General features: G+C 36.4%; 1 protein-coding gene across 1 annotated transcript in view; it reads left to right on the top strand.

The window, feature by feature from the left end:
• Positions 1 to 1,758: 1,758 nt before the first annotated feature.
• Positions 1,759 to 22,545, top strand: part of LOC131156621 (chaperone protein dnaJ GFA2, mitochondrial) — a 42,436-nt gene continuing 21,649 nt past the window's right edge. The window contains exons 1-13 of the mRNA XM_058110449.1: positions 1,759 to 2,080; positions 2,201 to 2,274; positions 4,900 to 5,152; positions 5,270 to 5,366; positions 5,467 to 5,532; positions 6,077 to 6,162; positions 6,294 to 6,377; positions 6,461 to 6,499; positions 17,907 to 18,005; positions 19,232 to 19,282; positions 19,375 to 19,462; positions 19,640 to 19,704; positions 19,817 to 19,891. Coding sequence (XP_057966432.1) covers positions 5,072 to 5,152; positions 5,270 to 5,366; positions 5,467 to 5,532; positions 6,077 to 6,162; positions 6,294 to 6,377; positions 6,461 to 6,499; positions 17,907 to 18,005; positions 19,232 to 19,282; positions 19,375 to 19,462; positions 19,640 to 19,704; positions 19,817 to 19,891 — 831 coding nt within the window. The 5' untranslated portion in view covers positions 1,759 to 2,080; positions 2,201 to 2,274; positions 4,900 to 5,071. The remainder of the gene's footprint in view (positions 2,081 to 2,200; positions 2,275 to 4,899; positions 5,153 to 5,269; positions 5,367 to 5,466; positions 5,533 to 6,076; positions 6,163 to 6,293; positions 6,378 to 6,460; positions 6,500 to 17,906; positions 18,006 to 19,231; positions 19,283 to 19,374; positions 19,463 to 19,639; positions 19,705 to 19,816; positions 19,892 to 22,545) is intronic.

Raw genomic sequence — 22,545 nt, 5'->3', positions numbered from 1 at the left:
TTCCATCTAATTTGACAACATTGAACTTTGCAGAAGAAGTTCCGGAAGCCATTACAACAATACTTTAATACCAATTTGCGGTGTAAAATGAATGCGCAATGGAATAATAACAATATGACAAATGTAGCACTCAACGGTGAAAATATAGAACAACATTCATGCAGAGATAATAATGAAAGCAATAACAAATGCACAAGGAATTATGTGGTTCGACAATGCCTACATCCACATGAGCAATTATCAGTATTTCTTATTATCTTGTGGCAAAGACACAAACTCTATTACAGATACATCATATACAATGTATATATAAAGTTTCTGGAGGCTTTCCCTCCAAAACCCAACCAACTTAACGTCACTATTGAAAATTTGAAAATTGGCGCTAGGTTCTTGAGCCAAACCATCACTGGTTTCAAACATCTTGTTAACGATTTCAGATAGAGAGCAAAATCTCTCTGAAACTGGGCCAAATCGTCGACAATTATAGGGCTACCGTCGACGGTTTCCCTTGTTGACACCAGCATCTTGATGTCTACCATATTTTATTTTTTTTGTGTATTCCCTCCGTTGAGTATATGAGCCACATATCACAACAAAACTAGAAGACCCAAACAAACTAGAATGAACTAAGATTAATCTCTGGCAGTTGACAACCACCTACGAGCAACTGTGAGGTCTACAATTGCCACAGATGTTGAAGATGGAGCAAGAAAGATATACAATGGGAGACCAAAACTTACCAAATTTAATGGTGGAGTTTCCTTTTAGAAGGAATAGTTTTATTGCTCAAACACTTTAAGTTGGTACTTTTATTTAGAAAATCGCGGGAAGATTGTAAAAAGAAGTGGAAGATCCAATAATTTTACTTGTTTGCAGAAGAAATGCTAGCATTCTTGTATGTAGTAGAAAGAATGGAGGAGTTATGATGTGTATATAGGGGTGAGCATTCGGTTGGTTTAGTTAATCGAAATTTGGTTCGGTTGGTTTTGAGTTTGGTTAATATGGAATATCGGTTCGATTTGGTTAATGAGATTTCTTAACCGAAATTTTTCGGTTAAATTGGTTAACCGATTTTAATCGATTTAATATATATATATATATGTAATATAAAGTTTTAATATATATAATATAAAAAAATATATAAAATTTGAGTATTTATAATAGATAAAATGTTTTAATATATATATATAATTATTTATTATTATTTTAACTCAAAAATCTAATTGAAAACTGAAAATCGAAATTTAATGAAAATGAAAATCAAACTGAACCGAACCGAATTGAATACATTTTGAACCGAATTGAATCGAATCGATCGAATTTACTCTGTTTATTTAGTTTTGACCGAATTATGCTCACCTCTACACGTATGGGAAATGAGGAGAATTGACGAAGGTACTAGAACAGAAAGATTTAAGGTGTGAGATATCGAAACGAGGGATTCTAGAACTATAGCTTCTACCTTACAATTATTATTAACAAATTTTATATAATTAACCATAAATACATATTTTATAAAATAAAATATAACTAGACTAATCTGATCTGTTTTAACCGATTATAATCGAACCGTTCGCTAAATGAATCAAATATGGTTTTTTATTTTATATCGGCTCCCTGAATGGGTCGGGTCGGATTTATCCACGGACATCCGCCTTAAAAGCCCATTAATGATTAATGCATCAAGCCCAACAACCCCCCAACCCACTTTACCCACGTCCAATTCACTGCCAACTGCCCAGTGCCCATGCGCACGCGGCCACACGGCCCACCCCCCCCGGCCCAGATTCTCAGCACGGGTCACAGACTGCACACAGTACTCACGCGACCACCTCACTCATCTGAATCTTTTGATTCTTCTTTCATTCTCTGCGCTCTCTGCGTTCTCACCTCCCTGTTCCCGGTCACTTTGTTTAGGGTTTCATACATTTTTCGTCGCCGTCGTCGATTGCCGCCCATCGCTCGCTCGCTCGCGGAGCCTTGTGAGTCCGTGACAATCCTTGCCTCGCGGTGTTGCCGTACCTTCGCCAGTTCGCTGTTCGCCCATCGCTCTCTCGCTCGAGTCGCTCGTCGTTACAGTGTACACTCTTACTTTTTGTACACACTACACTGCACAGGAAGCACTCTACAGTCTGAATTCTGAATCTTCTGATTCTTCTCTCATTCTCTGCGTTCTCACTTCTCATTCACCTTCGTTTAGGGTTTCACTTTCGTCGTCGTCGACTGCCGCCTATCACTCGCTTGCTGCTTCAGCTTCACGAACCACGGAACCAGGTTCAACTCTCTCTCTTTTGGGGAAATTTGTCTTCTAAGTTCTGAGTCGTTTGTTGGTTTTTGATTTTTTGATTTTTCTTCTTCTGATTTTTTAATTTTTATTTTTGATTTCGTTTCTGTAATTTTTGACAATAATACCAATCAGACCATAAAAATTTGTCTTAAGTTGTATTTGAGGTAGTTGATTTTGAGCTTTGTACTTAGATGGTATTCAATATAATTTCACACTAAAAATGTAATTTTACAACTTATTTGAAAAGAAGCAAATATGTCGGGAGAACATTCAATCGTGGTTAAGAGTATGAGTTTCGAACTTATGATTTTAATTGTTGTGAATTTGAAAAAAAAAAAAAAAGTCAGTGCAATTTGAGATATGTAATTTGAGCATTGTTTGGCTACTTTGTTGGTAGAGCAAGAGATAATGAGATAGTTTTTAAGAATTAAGGTTACCTTTCATTCAATTAATGTCTATTATTAGGATATAAAATCATGATATAAGAAATTGATAGTTTAAAAAAATTAAAAGATGTTATCATAGTAATGTAAATAAGAATGCATCATGATATTGAAAAGAGAATGATAATATCCTATTTTTAATATGGAAAATTGGGAATGTCTATTTTGAGAGATTCCCCGGATTTGAAAATAGCTGTGTTTAAAGAAACTTGCATACTTTAAGAGCAGTTGTAATGTTTAGATTTTAGAGAGACTCACTCGAGTCACGCGGTTTGAGTTTCTATTTTGAGTTGGATTGGGACTAATTTATTATGTTTTAATGCTTACAGTTTTACTTACATGAATCATGAGTTGTTAATTAGTATAAAAGATTGAATGATTGATATAGTTATTAGAAAAGTTAATACACAAACTAATCGCAAGTTGTCGTATACAACTTAAATTATTATGACAATATAAATTATTAATAAAATCATATTTGAGAATGGCAGATTATCCGCCCATGCGCCATGAATTATCCAATCCGAAACCGCCTAATCCGCCACTTAAACGAGTCAAATATGGATTATAATTATTTCACTCGATAATTTGCCTTATTCGCCGCGGATTATCCGGCTTGATCTGCTTTGCCAGGTCTAGTCTGGTGCTGGCCATCGCCCACCCAGCCGTCGCTTACTGTCTCCAACTGGCTGCCCATTGTCCGCAGATGTCGCTCGCAGACTCAACGATTCAATGGGTTCCTCCTCTTGCTCTCTCTCTCTCTCTCGGCCATGGCCCATGGCCATGGTTCAAGATTCGTCCAGATTAGGCTGCCCATTGGTCCGCCGTTGCTCGCAGTTGGACGCTCGTTTTGAATATGATTTTTATACAACTTTAATGCATTTTTGACTTTTAATTGTTGGGGTTCTTGATGAGTTTCTTTCTTTATGATTTTTTTAGGCGACCCCCTAGTTTGGCGATGCATGAATCATTTTCTTTTTCAGTGATTATAGCCACTGTTTTCTGGTTAATCACTCGTAGGATGGTTTAAAATTTGGATTCCTAATACATATCTTTTAGTTCTTGATGGGTTTCTTGTACATATTATCCTTTTGACTTTTTGATGTTCAAACCTTGGATATTTTAATTCACAAGTGAATGTTTTGTGTATTTCTTTTAAAAAATTAGAACTTAAATTGTGGATTTTGTGTATGTTCAACTCATGGATTGGATGTTAATTTGAAGCTTACAAATTTGTATCTTTTGAGTTTTTTAATTTACACAAAATTAAATGGGAAAAAACAAATACAAATTTAGGCAATTTTAAAATATTAATTGAATTTAATGGTTTCATTTTGGTTAATCGTTGGATATTTGTCTAAAATCTAGTTGACTGAATTTCGGTTAACCGTTCAAAATGGTTTGGTTTCGGTTCACATTTTACGGCGAATCAAAATTTTGGTCCAGTGAGGGGTCACCATTTGGTTATCCAAACCATGCTGTCCCTTGGTTGAATCTGCCCAAAAACCACCAAACCAAACAAAGTATGCCCCTACTCATTCCACAATGATGAGCTTCTTCAATTCTGAAGAAGCAATCTGGAAGTGAAAGAAAGTACTAATTTTAATTAAATTAAGAATACTATAATTAACATAAATTAGTAAGATAACATTCATATGTTATAAATATGACAATATAATCATATTTTATTTATATTCTTTCACTAATTTAAATTAAGATTAAATAAAAATAAAATAATTAATTTAATTAAGAATATTATAATTAACATAAATTAAAAAGATAATATTCATATGTTATACATATGACAATATAATCATATCTTATAAATATATGTTAATAATGTTGATATTTATAATTAAATAATAATCATATGTTGTTTTACTTAGTAAAAAATATTTAAATATTAAAAAAATTAATTTAATTTAAAAATACTAATAACTTAAATTAAAATATTACTTGGAAAATAATCATATATTATTTTATAATGTACTGCGACATGTTTGTTATTGATGTAATATAATAAATATTGTACTTATTTAATAAAGTACTTATTTAATAAAGTAAGTATCCAAATACCACTTATATAAGTAACATATAATGATCAGCACTTATTTTTACGTACAAATCAGTACTTATTTTCAGCACTTGTTAATTTTAGAGCTTTTTCAGCAAAGCACTTCTGCGTGCTTGCAGGGTACTAGAACCTTCTTCTGCCACAGAAGGCCAGTGGCGCCTCCTCTTCCCCTTTTCCCAACCCACTACACCCCCAGCCAAGACCAGAATAGAAGGCAAACAGAAGCAAGAAAAAAACTTTCCCATCCACATATCTCCTGAAAAAATAATGGTTCGCTCCCATGGCGTTCAGCTTCTCTGCCGGTTTGCCCACTGGTCTCCTTCCCTTCTGCAAGACTTCACCAAGGCCGTATGTTCCTTTCTCTCTCTCTCTCTCTCTCTCTCTCTTCCTCTCCCTCTCCCTCTCTCTTTCTCTCCCTCTCTCTCTCTCTTTTAAATTTTGAGTGTAATTTTTTTTTAATGATAGCTCGGTGAATCATTGATGCGAGTGGGCTACAGAAATTATTACAAAGCAGCAATATGCAACCCATCAAGGGTTCTTGGAAGTTCCAATCCTGAAATTGGTATTAGAAATTTTGGATCTTTATTTGTGAACTCAATTGTTGTGAATGTGTGGCCTTTTTTTCTGTTTCTATTTTGTAATTTTTGCGTTTCAAAACACAGTGAATCGGTTGTGGTTTGGAGCTTCGAATGGAAGTTGGGGTGCAGTGCGGTTCATTCATGGAACTGGTATGGATCTTTTGTTCTGCTTTCATTTATATTTTGTTTGTTTTCGGGAAAAATTATAAGGGAAATAAATAAATAGTATAAATATTTATTTAATTTTGAGTGCCAGAGAAGAGAAGTCATTTGTTTCTCATTTTTTTTTTTTCCATCTGTTTTTGGTTTCTGTCTCTGCAACATAGAGGGTTCTTACTGTTTGGTGTCTGAGAATTTAGGGGGTGGAAACAATTCATTTTTTGTAAGCATCATATTTGAGCCCCAAAAATAGAAAGCTTTATAGAGATTGTTCCAGTTTGTCACTTTATAGAGACAAGGCGCAAGCCAGCACAGAGAAAGAGCACACCACAAACACAGCAACAACAGAGTATTCAAAGCTTCAGCCGCAGAAACACAACAATTAAAACTTCAGTTTATTTTCTGTTCTTACGGCTAATTGGCAACCATTTTTTTTTTTCCTTTTTTAGTTACCACTAGTTGTTTTCGTTCAGAGCTTATCTTTTTTGGTTGTCTCTAATGTTTTCCTGAGTTTATATTGGCCTGTTTTGTCCAGCACATATGGCAGCGAAAGATTATTATGATGTGCTTGGTGTGAGCAGGAATGCAAGTGCTTCTGAAATCAAGAAAGCCTATTATGGAGTATGTTTCTGCCCCATCTCTTGACTAATAAATTTCTAACATACAAGTCGATTTGCATGCAATTCGGTGTATGCAAGTTCCATTACTTCTTAGTTGTAATAATTTGCATTATCTTTCTAATTATTTTTCAGCTCGCCAAAAAGCTTCATCCAGATGCAAATAAAGATGATGCTGATGCTGAAGCGAAGTTTCAAGAAGTTCAGGAGGCATATGAGGTATTTTATCCATACTGAAAATATGTAGCTTAATCATTTGATTTCTGAATTGTTAAAAAAAAAATTTGTTTGCACTCTTGTAGGTTTTGAAAGATGAGGAAAAACGTTCACTTTATGACCAGGTGCTCCACATTACCCTTTTAAATTTACACCTATTATTAAAGGGGATAAACATTTACTCTGTAGCCGTTCTCATCTCCTCAAATTCCTCTTCTTGACTTAAATATGAAAATAAACCTTTTGTGATACAGTGCTTAGCAGCTGTTACTTGATGACATTAAATGTTTTCTTCCTTCCATTATTTTTTTCTTTCTTTTGCCTATGTATTTCTAAACAATATGTTTAATTTGTCATGCGTTATCATTACTTAATTGTTTTCTGTACAAAATTGAAACGTCATGTGATGTGGGACAACATCAATGATCTGCAGCCATGAAAGAATGTAAGAGAGATAGAGGAGAGTAAAGGAAGAATTAAGAGAAGGAGAGGAGAGAGGAGATACAAGGGGAAATCACACGTTCACTTTCAAATTCAAATTCAACAATCAACTTTTATGTGGCTTTCATACTCTATTTACTAGAAAGTTCTCTAATACATGATTGCACATATACCTCTAAAACTAGATGAAATTACAAACACACTAAAAAATTGCACATATATTACAAACAAGCCCCCAAATACACATAATCGTGTACTAATTAAACTAAACATACATAATAAACTAATTAATTAAACACAACAACCCTTTCCCAATTCTTCTCCTTTAGTCTCCAACAAGAATCTTCCTAGGGTCTTGCTTCTTGTCCTATATCCAATCTTCTCCAAGCTAGAAAAAAATTGGCCTCGAATTTTGCATTGTTGGAGGATTAGATGTAAGAAGCAAACTTGGACTCTTTGAATTCTTGAGCTTGAGTGATACAAGAAACCACATTCCATATAGACTTGAGTTGAGCATTAGCATCAATGAACATATCGGGGATGACAAACTCAATATCAGGAATGTTTGAGAAACTTTGGATGTCCTCAAACACATGCATTTACTTGCTTGTAGCGTCTTCAAGCTGAGTAACTTTGACATGATCAATAAACTCACATTCTTTGTCTTGGCTGGTTGGTAGAGCAGGTTTCAAAATAATTTTCTTCCATTATAGTGAATTACATTTGTGTTCTCATGTTATTGAGTCACCCAAATCATCCATCCAAGAACTAAGGAGTACATGGCCAATATTCATAGGTATGTATCACCCCCAAACATTAGCAGAATATTCACCCATTTGAATAGGAACCAAACATCTTTCACAAACTTGTAAAATAGAGTTATCAACCCACACAAACATGTGGAGTTATTAACCCACGATATCTCTTAAGGGGTGGGGTTCTAGTTGAAGTTGCATTAGGGTGACTCTATTTATAGAAACAATATTCATACCACATCTTCCATCAATGATGATTTTGCAAATATTTCCTCTACCTTCAAGAAAGGTGTAAAGAAGCTTAAATGTTTATTGATCGGTAAAGAGAAATTTATATTAGTAGGGTATCAATGGAATGCCAACCCAAGGTACAAAACATCAACCACTATGTACAGTGTTGTAAACATCCAGGATTAAATTAAGATCATTAAGAATTTGCCCACTAAGCCAGCTGAAAACAACATCAATCCATTGCTCTTTACAAATTTGAGCAGAGTAGTTGTATCTTTGAAGGTTCTCTTATTCCTTTCTTTCGAAGCACACCAAAAGATGATTAGAGGGATGAGATTCAAAGCCTTTTGCTTCTCCTTGGTGGCTGTGATGCCTTTCCAAGCCCAAATCTCCCCTCCAATGGAATTTGCAGTAGCCGGGACAGTGGAGTAGAACGTGGTCGACTGATTCCGTATCAGCCATATAGAGGAACATCCATTTGTGACTGTAAGCTGCCTTTTCTGCAGAACTTCAAGGGTTAAAATATTTCCATGTGTAGACGCCCAAACAAAAAAAGGCAACCTTTGAGGGGGCTGCTGTCCTTCAAATATGAATCCAAGGAAGGCTTCTAGTAGAAAGATTTAATGGTGAAAACACCATTTTGGTTTGTTGGGGATGTTTTGGCAATGGAAATTATAGAGATTTCTATAAAAGTTGGAGAGTGCAAGTTCTCATTCTGCCACATTCCTAGTAAAGGGAATATTCCAGAAATTCTTTGATAAGTGATTTGGAGATGATGTTTGATAAGGGCATTTTCGTTACAAGCCAAACTGTAGATGGAAAGAAAGGCAGCTGTAAGATCACTGTTTTGATGCTACACATCATGCCAGAAGTAAATGTTGACCCCATTTCCCATTTGAAATCTCACAAATTGGAAAAAAAACCACCCGTTCTTCCTTGATGAATTTCCAAACTCCCATTCCATAGGAGGTCCTATACTATTGTGTTATCCAACCATTTTGCTTGAGCCCGTATTTAGAAACAATGATATCCCACCAAAAGTGGTTTTTCTCTTTCATGAACCTCCATAATCACTTCCCGAGGAGGGATTATTGAAAGTGAGGAGGGATTTTAGCCCCAAACCTCCTAAATAAATGGGTTGTTTAACTACTCGCCACCGAACAAGGCAATATTTAAACTCCTCCCCTAAGCTTCCCCAAACAAATATTCTTTGTATTCCCTCCAATCTCTTAGCAACTGGGCCTGGGAAGCTTCCCCAAAGCAAAGTTCCAAGCCAACCGAAATTAGGAACCTATCGATCCTTGTAAAGGAAGGCAGCTCGTTGGAGTTAGCCCAAATGAAATTGCCACCAATGGAAGGGAGATCAATGAGGGACATTCATTCTGATGAAGTCAAGGAATTCTCTCATGGCTGTCCCCACTTCTTTCTTGCGTATAAATAATCATGCTCAAATCACCTCCAATGATCCAAGGAGCATCCCATCTACTAATCTCAAAGAGTTCATTCCAAAAAAAGATCTGGAGGGTCCTTCGCTTGGACCATAAAACCCTATGAAAATCCATTGAAAGTTGTTAATCATGTTTCAACTAACAGGAGATTGAGAAGGAATTAATGGAGTGGTCCAACAATTCCACAACACTAGGCTTCCACAAGACAACCGCTTGAGCTGCCTCCAAGGGAAATCCAATCAAAAGCGTCTTAGCCCCAAAGGCCTTTGATCAAGAGCTGCACCAATATCTCCACCTTAGTTTCTTGCAAGCACACCACATTGCCCCCTTTAATCCTTAAGAAAGGACTTAATAACACTAGTCTTGGTCGTTAAGACCCCCCAAATTCCAGGAAATGATTTTCCTTAACATGATTTAACACAATGGCTCTGATTATTCTCCTGTTTTTTAATTCCCTATTGGTATCCAACTTTCTGATACTGTCCGATGGTTTTTTTTTATTACTCATCATCTCCTCTCATCTCTTTCTTCCAGTATCCTCAAACAATTGCAAGGCTCTGTCTTCAAACCCTACGAAGGATGCCCCTATGGTTTTGCTTATTGATTTCAACATGGTGTCAAGTTATTGGAAAAAGGTGTTCCCTTTTCTAATAATTTGTCACCTTGTTGCAATTATATATCACCAAAGACTGTTAAACAAACAGCTGCTATTGATCCTCAATCTATTCTTGCAAACCACATATCTGATCCTGAATGTTCAAGAATTATTGTCAGTTCACATGTGGTCTAGAGTCTTCCCAAAAATTAAACAAATTCATGAAGAAAACTCACAAAAAGAAGCAATGCAGATTGATTTTTATTGCTGGAAGTGACAAATCCAGGCGCCAAAGTGCTGCTGGTACTCTAATTCTTCAATTTCTAGCCTTTCATATCAAGATATCGCATTTGTTCACAAAATATCACACTGCAACCCAAATTATTGTGGCTGGATCAATTTCTCGTGAGTCTGGAAGTAGCAAGTTATTCTGGAAACTTGTCTCATGCGCATCGCCGATGTGTGAGGCGTGTGAGTTGCCGGCGGTGACTTTCTGGTGATGAAATTTGGGTTGAAGAGAGATCAGGCAATGAAGATTGCAATGGTGGTGGTGGTGTGATGAGAAAAAGCACACAAAGGTAGGGTTTCACAAAGGGCTGTTGGCTGGGAGAAGTTTGCCAGCACATGTAGCTTCAGCAGTAGCTGGAAGGTGATGAAATTTTAGGAGATGGGTTACTGGTTGGTTCTGTCCCTGAAGGTGACAGAGGTGTTGTAAAATTATTGCTGGATTTGGGTTTTGAAATTCAGGGCACGGCTGTAATTTCTGTGGAAATAACAGATTGCCAGACTGAGACTTTCCCTGCTGAGAAGAGAGGTGAGAATAGGACAACTACAAGAGATTAGAAATAGGGAGAGAAGTAAAGAAGAGAAAGAGGGAGAAGTTGAAGAGAAGGATAAGAAAGAAGAAGGAAAGCGATTTGCAGAACAGTACTGAGAATAGAACAGAGTAGAGAATAGAGAAGGAACAGAAATCAGTGGCAGAAAGAGAGAGAGAGAATGAAGAAGGGAAGAAAAGGGGAAGAAGAAGAGTGAAAGGGGAATATTGGAGGATTGAAATGGAAGAATGTTGTGATCATGATTGGGCACTGATACCAAATGATGTGGGACAGAATCAATGATCTGCAACCATGAAAAAATTTAAGAGAGAGGGAGGGGAGGAAAGGGGAAGAAGACGGAAGAAGGAAGAGAAGGAGAGGGGATACAAGGGGGATTCACACATTTGCTTTCACATTCAATTTCAACAACAACCTTCTACATGGGTTTCACACACTATTTGTTAGAAAGCTTCTAATGCATGAAATTACACATATACCCCTCAAACTAGATGAAATTACGGAGAAACCCCTAAATTACACAGATACAACTAACAAGCCTCCAAATACACATAATCCTATAATAATTAAATTAAACATACACAATCTACTAATTAATTAAACACAACAACCCTTGTCCAATTCTTCTCCATTAATCCCCAACAAGAATCTTCCGAAGGTCTTGTTTCTTGCCCTACGTCACCAGGTTAATAAGTTTTATATTAAAACATGAACAGACCTTCAACTTTAGTGAGAAGTCACAAATTGTAGTTAAGACCCCTTCTTAAAATGAAAATGCATCTAGTGATAACTTGTCAGTAGCTATATGAAGTTATGAACAGTTACAAACATAAGGGGATAGGGGAGTGGGCCAAGGGGCGTGGTACCTCCAGTGGTGATTTGTAATGTGGTCATCTAAACACAGCAAGTTGGCCCTTCAATACTTTGATTATTTGCAAAAGGTCCCAAAAGCATGCCATGTGGTTTGTGAGGTGAGAGTTCAAAAGCAAAAGGGGGATAAAAAAGAAGGGAAGAAAAAACTAAAAGCAAAATATAATAAGAAAAGCCAAGCTAAAGGGCCATCCAGTCCCACTGAAAATCCGAAAAGCAAGTTTCTCCAAAATAAGATGAATATGCGCCCACAAAGAAGTGAAGAAAAACAATTGTTTTAATGTAGATGCAAAGGCAAAAATACAAAAAGAAAAGCATATGACAATCTACATCCACAATTACACCTCCCAATACCTCTAAAGAAGAAAAAAGCCTTCCAATAAATGGGGACACCTTTCACCAAAGAAACAAAGTAACTTATTCCTTGAGCTCCAAGCCATCGAGGAATGCAGAAAGAAGTGGGAATAATCACTACCGTGACACGTCACACACTTCCAAACAAAAAACTTTGTAAGGTCTCCTAATATGCAGTTGTTTGTGTTAACTCTATTAATGATGGTCAGCCAACAAAAGCCATAAACCTGAAGACAATCTTGCCTTTCTTATATGATTAAACAGATGGAAAGGGGTTATAGAAAGAATCAGGAGAGAATAGAAGGATTCACAGGAAAGACCCTGAACCACCTAAAATTCTGATATTAAAACCCGCCCTAGAAGAAGGCTGGAGAAGAGTCCAACAAACTGAGAAGCGTACAAAGCCTGTCGGCCTTCCTATGATGTAGGTTTATGAAAGAAAATGATGATTTCGGGAATTACAATCCCCATCAAGAATCCAGAAAGTGGAAATTGGTGCATTATGAGAAGTTGTGAGACAGAAAGAGAAGAAAATGCAAGAGAAACGCTATGTTTCCTACCTATAAATACTTCCAAAATTGAACCTGAGAACCGTCTTGATGTATGATGGGAGGCAAGTAACTGAATGGATCATTTTGACCCAAGTTGGAGATTCAATTCAAATAACAGGCTCAAGGATTGTTGGGTCCTTAGCCTGTTAATTAGTAGTTATTATGTGTTTTTAATTTAATTTCTGGTTAGGCTTATGCATATGTGGGAGTCTTTGTAATTTCTTGTATTTGTTTGGATTTATTTGTAATTTCTTGTAAATAAGCTTTCTTAAATCAACAGGGTTTGAGTTCCAACTTCCCACTGCCTATGTCTTCTTCTTCCTTCATCATCTTGTCGCCATTCTTCTTCTTCTTTTTTTTACCCTCTTGTAGAAAACCCTTACACTCTGTTCTGCATTATATGGTATCACAGCACCCTCTGTTCCAAGTTCTTTGTTCCTTTTGCTAGCTCACCATCCTTCACACATACTTCCTCTCTTCATTTCTTTCATTTATCCCACTCTTGTTTCAAGTTGAATGAAGCAATGCAGTCCACAATCAAGTCTGCCATAGTGCCACAATTTCTACTATCTTCCTATAAAATTCCTTCTTTCTCCCATCATAATTAGCACATGATTTCAAAAAAAAATGTGGCAACTTTTTGAACAGTCTCACTGGAATCTTCTTTTGACACTTCCAACTCCATCAAGAACAGAAACCCTGAATGGTCTTTCCACGAAGTTTCATTGTTGTCTGACCAAACTGTCTTAACATCGTTGTGTAATGGTTGTGGTTGTTGCAGATGTTATGTAACATGTAACAGTTACTGCATCTGTGAATCCTTATTTTGCAGTAGCAAATTTTTAGAAAATGCACATGTTCACCTCTTTTGACCTCAACACTTTAGATGCTAATGTTTTGAATGAATGTTATATAATTTTAATAAACCTACATTCAACTATTGAATATTAGTTTGGTTTTCAAGTCGCTATGTGAGAAAAGCCCTAATTTGGATGTTTTTAGCAACTATTCTATTATGAAGGCAAGAAATCATAAATACAATGAAAAAAATAAAAATCATAGCAAGTTTACTGTTCATGGCAGGGAGGTGGAAGAACTCTCTTCTTTGTTGTTATTGGAGGGAAGTCATCTCTCTATTGGGAGAATATGGGGTTGGCTTTTGGATTCTTCATAAGTTTATTCTGCTAAATCTTCCATTAGCATTTGATTAGAACTTATAGGGTCTTTCCTCTTCATTGTTCTATTTGGAGGGCTAAATACCCCTGTAAGATTAAGGCTTTTGTTTGTTTGGTTGTTCTTGATGGAGTTAACGCCAATAACTGTTGCAGAATAGGAGACCTCTGAAGGCATTATTTCTGGTTGTTTTTATGTTCGTTGCATGCTCTTTTTTTTTTTTTGTCAAAAAAAAAAAAAAAAAGAGTAAAGCTTATATTTTTTCCATCAAGAAAAAAATACCAATAAATGAGTCAAAATGTGAGCCTATATGCAAAGAAGCTCATGAACTTACTTGAAGATTTAACTCATGAGTCTTTTAAAAGCCTGCTTAACTTTATAAACAAGCCAAAACTTGTGAGCTAGTTAACTGAGCTAGCTTGCAAGCTTGGCAAGTTAAGTATTGTCTAGCTTGAGTTCAAATAGTTTAGTTTTTGAGCTTTGAGTTTAATCTCAAGTTTTGCTCGTTTATATTAGTGAGGTCATCATAGCCGAGCATCAAGTAGCTCACGAACAACTTGGATTATTTACAAGTCCAAGGGAGAGGCCCTTTCTCTTAATCTCTGTGCTATATGGGACAATGGAGGGGACTCTCCAACAAACCCTGGCTCATTGCACGTGCATGCTGTGTGTGCGCCCTCATTGTTAGTGATCTATACTCCTTACAGCCCAAGTATGTAAACTGTATATTGTAAGTAGCACAAAATATGGAGTATAAAATTAAGGCTAGATTGATTTATTTTTTCCCAGTTAGATTTTCTCATGAAACTAAAGTTGAAACTGAAAATTGTATTTTCAAATATAGAAAACCAAAACTGGAAGCTGGAATCAAAAAACCAAATCTGGTTTTAGTTTGCTTTCAATTATTTTTGGTAACATATGTATGCTCTTGGTTGGGAATATTCATATTATTTGCGATACTGGATATGTGTTTAAGACTTGATATCTTCCTTAGTCATTCACTTGTTCATTTTTGTTGGAGCTTTGATGGAAAGCTTAGTGGTGGTTTTCATTTTTCTATAGGACCCCTTAGGTTTGAGCTTAGACATTTGTTTGGGGATGAACTTTTTCTTTTTGTTTTTAAAGGGCAAAAGACATTGACCTCCCTTGTGATTTGGCAAAAAGACATTGACTTCCACTAAGATTTCAAAAATTCCTTGGACTTTCCTTGAGGTTTTAAAACTCCAATGGACCTCTGCTGACATTTGATTTTTGTTTTCCTTGTGAAACCCCTCCCTCTCTTCTCTCTACCTTCACCAGAGTCTTTTGCCATGATGATTGGAGACCGTGAAGGAGATTGCAAAATATCATTTCAGATTGAAGGGAAACCTTTGTTTTGAGACTGGATTGTGGGTAAGAGTGAGTTTCTATTTGTGGTCGAGCATCAACCTGGGTGAAATCGGAGGGTTTGTTTGTGGTCATTGTTGGTCAAATGGTTATGGAGAGGCTGTGGTCAGTTTTTGGAAGATTGGGAAGAGGGAGGGATGGAGGGTAATTGCTAGTTCCTTCCACTACTTTTTCTACTTTTCCTTGTGAAACTTTACCCTCTATTCTCTACCCTCAACAAAGTCTTTTGCTATGTCAATTGGAGACCATGAAGAAAGGAGACTGCAAAAGCTAATTTTAGATTGAAGGGAAAACCTTCGGATTGAGACTGGATAGAGTGGGTAAGAGTGAGTTTTTTTTTCTTTCTTGAGCATCTCTCTGAGTTGGTGGGTCAGTTTTTGGTCAAATGGTTTATGAAGGGAATACCGTTAGTTTTTGGAGGTTTGGGAAGAGGTTTTCAAAGCATGATGGTTGGAAGTGTCAGATATTGGCCTTCTATATGGGGAAGATTTTGGAGTTAGGTTTGGGATGGAAGGGGGAAGGGGTAAATTTTTTTCCCCTCATGGGGATAGGGAGAAGGATGGAAAGGATTTATTCAGGAATTTGGATTGATGGCTAAGGAAAATTACAAGCAAAGGTAAATGATTTTGGCAAAGGCAAGGTTGGTGAAGGGGTTAGAGGAATGCTTGTTTGTAGAGCAAGGTTCTGAAGGAAAGAAGTAAGCTGTTTTTTTAATGGTGTGGGCGGTGATCCCTTGGGTTTAAGGGTGAAGGCAACCGCACCATTGTCTACGGTGTTGGTTGGGGACACTAGGGTGCCTAAGGCGGCTATTGTTTCTCAAGTAAGTTAGGACGATGAAGGTTGGATGGAATGGATCTGGATGTCTGGTGGTTGTCTTGGACTTGGGCTAGATAGCTGGTTCGAGCCTGGGACTATTTTATAAATCGGCCCAAATTCAGGCTGTAATTGGTTTGGAAATGGACCAATATTGTAAACAAGCCCAAGATCAGGCTGGAGTGAATTCAAGTCTTGGCTAGGTTTTGGAAAGGAAGGAAGATCAATTTTGTCATTTAAGTGAACAGGCCCAAATTCCTGGCATTAACTTTAGAGTTCAAGGGGCTTCTAAAGTTATCCCATGGCCAGATGTGTACTAAGAGCCTGGGATGGGGGCATATAATCAGAAGGCTTCTAATGGTGGGAAGACGTCTTCTACTCAAGAGAAAAGAGTTGAGCATAGCGGTCTAGCTGGGGATGCTTTTCCTGTTGGGTTGGTGAAACAGCCTTCTGTGGAGGATGATAAGGGTGGACAAACTCACGTGAAGCAGAAGATTAAAGGGCACAGGAAGAATCGAATCGATACTAGATTGCATTTGGAGGAGGTTTGTTCCTATGGGAGTAGTAAAGATGTGACGGGATGTAATAAGATGGAGGATATGAAGGTCTATATCAGAGGGGCGGGATGAATCAGGTAAGGGATTTCTTGTTAATAATCATTAGAATGGTTAAATTTTAAAATGAGAATTTGTAGGGATTTTTTTTTGTTGCTGAAGAATCTCAATACAGCTCTCATTCAGTCATAGAGAGGGACGAAGGGAAAAATCAGATTGAAAAGGAACACAATAGGGTGACATTCGAACACTGACTGTGAGTTTGCCTGTGATTGTGGGTTATTGTTGGATTCTTTCAACTATCAAATTGGTCATGATTCTGATTTTTTTGAATTTCTTGGTGACCTTTCTTATTTTTCGTCTCCTCCTTTGGAAGGTTTGAAGGATGTTTCTGTATTTGAGAAGGGGGTTTCGGTAATGATTTAATAGGAGTAACAGGATTCTCCCTACCCACGGAGGAGGTTAGTATGCAGGATCCCCTCCCCCCCCTCTTTTTCTTAATCAGCATAAAGAACTTTATTAATAGGGAATCAAGAGGATGCCAACCTAATATACAGTAGAACAAGGATCATCCACCTTGCAGGGTGGCAAAATCAGGAATTACATTGTGATCACTCAAGAACTGCCCACTGTGCCAGCTGGTAACAGTTGAAACACACTGATATTACTAATATGAGGCCCTCTTCTTGTTTTTTTTTTCTTCCAAGTACTTCAAAATATGGAAAGAGGGATGAGAGTCAAATCCTTCCTGTTCTCTTTGGTGGCTCGAATGCCTTTCCAAGCCTAAAACTCCCCTCCTGCAGAGCTGGCAGTGGCCCACTGCTGCCTGGTCAATGAGAAGGCCACGCTTCAAAGATTCCTGGTCAGGGGGCAGTGCAGGAGGATGGTTTCAACTGATTCAGCAACAACCGTACATAGGAATCACCTGTTGGCGAGGGTCAACACCCTTTTCTGCAGGTTGTTAAGGGTTCAAATAGTTTGTTGCCTCCCAAGCAAGAAATGCAGCCTTTTTGGGGGGCTGCTTTTTTCCAGATGTAATTCCAAGGAAGCCTTTGAGGTGTTGAATTGTCTATACCGTATAGGCATTTCACTCATTGACCCATATTCATAATGCGCATAAGGATTTTATTTTCCATAAATTTGGGATTGTTTAGAAAATCTGAATTTTTTCATGCTATGTTTCCTATGCCTGTGAAGTCCTTGCTCAAATTCTTTAAGCTAGCATTAAGGCATTTCACTCATTTATCCATATTCATTGGTGTGGAAAATTCATAATACACGTAAGTGATTATATGAGTGAGCCTGTTCAAAAATCATCCCCAACAAATCAACTATTAAGGGTTTTTCGTTTTTTTAATGTTATTTTTATAAACATCTATGAACTGCATCTTGTGATTATTCCATAATTGATGTTCCAGTTTAGTGTTCCTTGCTCTGCATCTGGTGATTATGTTGTAGTTGATGTTTCAGCTTGTTCCTTTTATTAATAATGATGAGTCTTGCTTTATTGGTGCCCATAATTTGATAGGTTGGCCATGATGCATTTAAACAAGCTTCTGAAGGAGGCCCTGGTGGTCCTGGCATGAGAAATCCGTTTGAGGACATTTTTTCCACACCGATGGATGATGTATTGACTTATTCTAATTGTTCTTGAGTTTGACCCTTGATTCTCTCTAGAATTGCTTCTCCTTATTTAGTCACATCTTTATTCTAATTTGATGCTGAGCATTTAATAGGCTGATAATTTAATCTGAAAATGAGACTTCATCTCTGTATGGTTACATGAGTAGATATATCTTTTTAGAGTATTGCGTGTGTGTGTTTCTATGTTACATTTCAATTGAGAATTAGCATAGTGCTTTTGGTGGCTGAATTAGTGCTAGGACACTCCTTCTGCAGTTTTTCTTTATAGAAGAATATTGTGATACGAGTGCTATGAGATATTATGCAGTTGTTAGTATTGTGACTCATGAAATGTGCATGTAAAATGATGCAATTTCAAATGGGTAGAGTGGTTCACATCTCAATTTTTTATGTTTGATGTTTCCCAGTATAATAAATATGATAAGATACAGTACATATGAAATGAAAGATGGTGATGCACTTTATGATTAAAAGGCAGCATTTGAAGCTTAGTTACTAGAAAATTCTGGCTGTGTAATAAACTGAGAATTGGTAAAAATATTTTGAAGCATTGTAATGTCATTCCTGAGCACTAAATCTAGCAATTAGGAAATTTATGCTGTATTTTCCAAATGACATGTTATTAACAAACGTGTGTTATTGCAGAGATCAGAAGACTCCAACGCATTTGATTTGGAAGAAAGCTTCATTTATGCAGCAAAAAATGAAGCTTTCTTCCAAATCAAATGCGTTGGAGTCTTCTGATCTCTATATTTTCGTGTCATTTTTTTTCTTTTTTCTTGTATTAATGAAGTTTTTGTTTCATTAAAAAACACCATATTGCTTCGACTCTCAAGTGTCTAATATAAATTCATATTTGTGTCTATCTCATTTTCAATGCACTTGCCTGTACATATAGGCATGCTATTTTGATTTGATTTTTGAAAACTAATAAAAAACTATGGGCTATGAATTCGTATTTTGTAACCACTTAGATTATTGATTGATACATGCCCTGAGCTCAGAGAATCTGATCATTTATTATATTTGGTTTATAAACTAGAATGTAATCATATTATTCCTCGTCATTTTTGACTGGTATTCCAGTCTCACTTTTCCACTTAAGAGTTTTTGTTGGACCTAATTATCAATCAGTGTTAGTAAATTTATATTAATTTCACCTCCCTCTTGTGCTTGATGTTGCACCTTGTTCAATATTAATTGCATCAGATTTTCAAGTCAATATTTAGGGATCGGAGGCTTGGAGGCGAGGATGTTCAGGTTTTCTCCATTTCATTTATGTTGGTGATTTGTCTATATATTCTAGAATTGATTCTTTGACATAACTATTGGTTTTTATATTTTACCTGCAGGTTTCTATTGAACTGTCCTTCATGGAAGCTGTTCAAGGATGCACCAAAACTGTGTCATTTCAAACTGATTTGCCTTGTGAAGCTTGTGGTATACTTAAATTTTTGTCTTTTAAAAAATTTCTTGTGTAGCATTTACCAATTTACTTCTCTGTTTTTGGCTCCATTTGGTTGGAAATTATTGCGCTGATGCTATGGTGAGGGTTCTTTATTTATGTTGTTATTATAATACTAATTATAATATGGCAACACTTATTATTTGGTTTAGGTGGAGCTGGTGTTCCTCCTGGGACTAAGCCTGAAACATGTAGACACTGTAGAGGTGCAGGCATGGTTAGTTTTTCTTGGAAGTAGATTTATATTCCTCATAGTTTCTGCAAAACTAATAGATTCATAGATAAATTAATAGATTTATTGATAATATATCATGTTCCTGCATCTCCAGAGATTCGCGCAGCAGGGCCCATTTAGGTTTCAGTCTACCTGTACTGCCTGCGGTGGGAGTGGGAAAACTGTGAAGGTATGATGTGCTGCATCATTATCCTCATATTGTTTTTTCCTTGGAATTCATGATACATGAATGTATTCTTTTGGAACAAATAAAAAACGTACTCTTTTTAGTTGTTAAATTGAATATTTTTATGTATAGGGTACTTCTGTTGTGGCATGGACATAGTGTGCAACTACCCATGGGCGCGCACAATGAGCATGTTCCACAGCTCCAAAACATTCTATTTTTTTTAAAAAAAATATATATAATTTTTTATTATTACATTTTCTTAGTAGAGAAGATTAACAGTCATACAAACATTTAGATATTCAAAAAATGAGACTGCTTCTGTGTTTGGGATCATGATTTCATGCCTTGGATTTGAATTTGTATAAATTTTAGACGAAACTCAATACACTTTTAATATGGCATTTTATCTAAATTCGCACAAATCCAAATCCGAGTTCCCAAGTCCACGCTCCCAATGAATGGTAAAAGTAACTGGCAAAATGAAAATTTCTTTTATAATAGTAATAGACTATGGTTTTATTTAATATAACACAAGGAATGAGATCACTGTGATTAATTATCTTTAAAATTTCTATGAATTTTAAAATGTTAAAATGAGTTTTAGCATATAAGGCATTTTAGTTAGCTAAGTGGCTGCAGGAAATTTCGATTTTTACTTTCTACTCATTGTAAATCACTCCATAAACCTTACTCTTGCTTTGGTTTCGATATATTGTAAAGCATTCTGTAAAATTTACTTTTTCCAGAATTGTTATCCAAGTAATAATGGGAACTTCTCAAATATTCCAATTGCATCTGTCTTGCTCTAATTCTTTAGATACTATATTGCTGCAGCTATGCCCAAGACCTATTTGATGGTTCCCATGTATTGGATGGCTTTTATATTTACACTTCCTTCACTTTGCACACCATTTAATATCAAGTGGTCTAATTGATTGGGAGACCAAGTTTTCAATAATTTTCATTTTTCGTTCCATTTCTCTATTATTTCCTTAATTTCATTAGTATTTTTTTTCTGCTTCCTTAGTTTTTCCTCTGCTTGCCATCTCTTTGTAAAATTGTATTATTGCCACATTATGTGGGGACTCCACCCCCTTCCAAAACTATTTGTTTTGTGTATAATTGTTTTGTAACTTGAATGGTTGAAGATTTTTGGCTTGCCATTTTTTTTGGAACACTCATTTTATCTTGAATGAGCAAATATTTTTTAAGAATTTTTTTTTTTACTTTAAAATTGTTTAGATTATTAATTGGTGAAGCTAAATAGCGTTTAAAATTTGTATCCTAAAATTGTCAATCTTGGTTCTGAGTTGGTTTTATCCATTCACCCAAGCTTGGTATAGAATGTTTCTTTCAATGCTGAAGCCTGCTACTTGGATTTACAATTTAGGTTTGAAATGAAAATTGTGTGTGTTCTAAAATGCTGTTGTAAAAATTTCTTCATTCTCTCATGCTTTGATGCTTTTCATTAAAATGCTACTATTAAATTTCACAATGGTGTTGTTTTACATAAAAAAAATGGTGATGTTGTAAGAAAATGATGTCAATTTTGGTCTGAATGCCCTTTCCATAGGGTTAGCTTTCATTATATAGAAGAGGTTTACATAGTTGCTGCCATATTTTCAGGCAGATTTTCAGCACGTAAATGCTGGCAGGTTTTCAGGAACATGCTGCCAGCACCTAAATGCTGCCAGGTTTTCAGGAGTATGCTACCAGATTTGCAGCATTATTTACAACTGATATATACAATATAAATATAAATTAAAATTGTTTAACTAAGCTATTTACATCCTAAATTATCTTTGTTAATATCCCCCTATAAATTGATGCTGGTAGATCAAGAAGCATCAATTTGTCAACCAAGAACTGATGTCGGTGCCGAGATAGAGTTTTATTGAATATTTCTGCAGTTTGATGTTTGGTGGAAATGTGAGAAAGAGTAATCACTCGTTTGTCAAAGGATTCACGTATGGAGTGGCAATTGACTTCGATATGTTTCGTACGCTCATGGAAAACAGGATTAGCGGCTATCTGAATAGCACTAGTATTATCAGCATGAAGAGGAGTGGGATGAAGTTGAGAATATCCAAGTTCACCCAATAACCCACGAAGCCATGTGATCTCAAAGCATTCGAAAGACATAGCACGATACTTTGACTTAGTGGAGGACTTGGAAACTCTGTCTTGCTTCTTACTCTTCCAAGAAATGAGTGCATTGCCTAAGAACATGCATCAGCCAGTAATAGAGCGACGAGCATCCACACATTCGGCCCAATCAGCGTCACTATACCCCACCAACTGTAAGGAAGATTCCTTAGGAAATGACAACCCGCATGTAGAGGTGCCCTTCAAATATCGGATAATGCGGCAGACAACGGCTAAATGAAGATGTTGGGGAGCCTTCATAAATTGGTTGACTTGTTGCACAGCAAAAGAAATATCAAGACGAGTAATAATTAAGTAGTTCAAACTCCCAACAAGCTGTTCATACAAGGATGGATCTGATAGAAGTTTGCCTTCTTCCTAATGAAGCTTATGATTTACCTCCAAGGGAGTAAGAACAGAGTTACCTGATTGGAGACTAGTCAATGAAATCACTTCCTGCGTGTATTTGTGTTGGTGTAACAACATGCCAGTCGGAGTAAGCTGCGCCT

Source organism: Malania oleifera, chromosome 5 (genome assembly GCF_029873635.1).
Source record: "Malania oleifera isolate guangnan ecotype guangnan chromosome 5, ASM2987363v1, whole genome shotgun sequence".
Lineage (NCBI taxonomy): Eukaryota > Viridiplantae > Streptophyta > Magnoliopsida > Santalales > Ximeniaceae > Malania > Malania oleifera.
The sequence above is the reverse complement of the archived record's forward strand: the minus strand, read 5'-3'. Positions and strand labels throughout refer to the sequence as shown.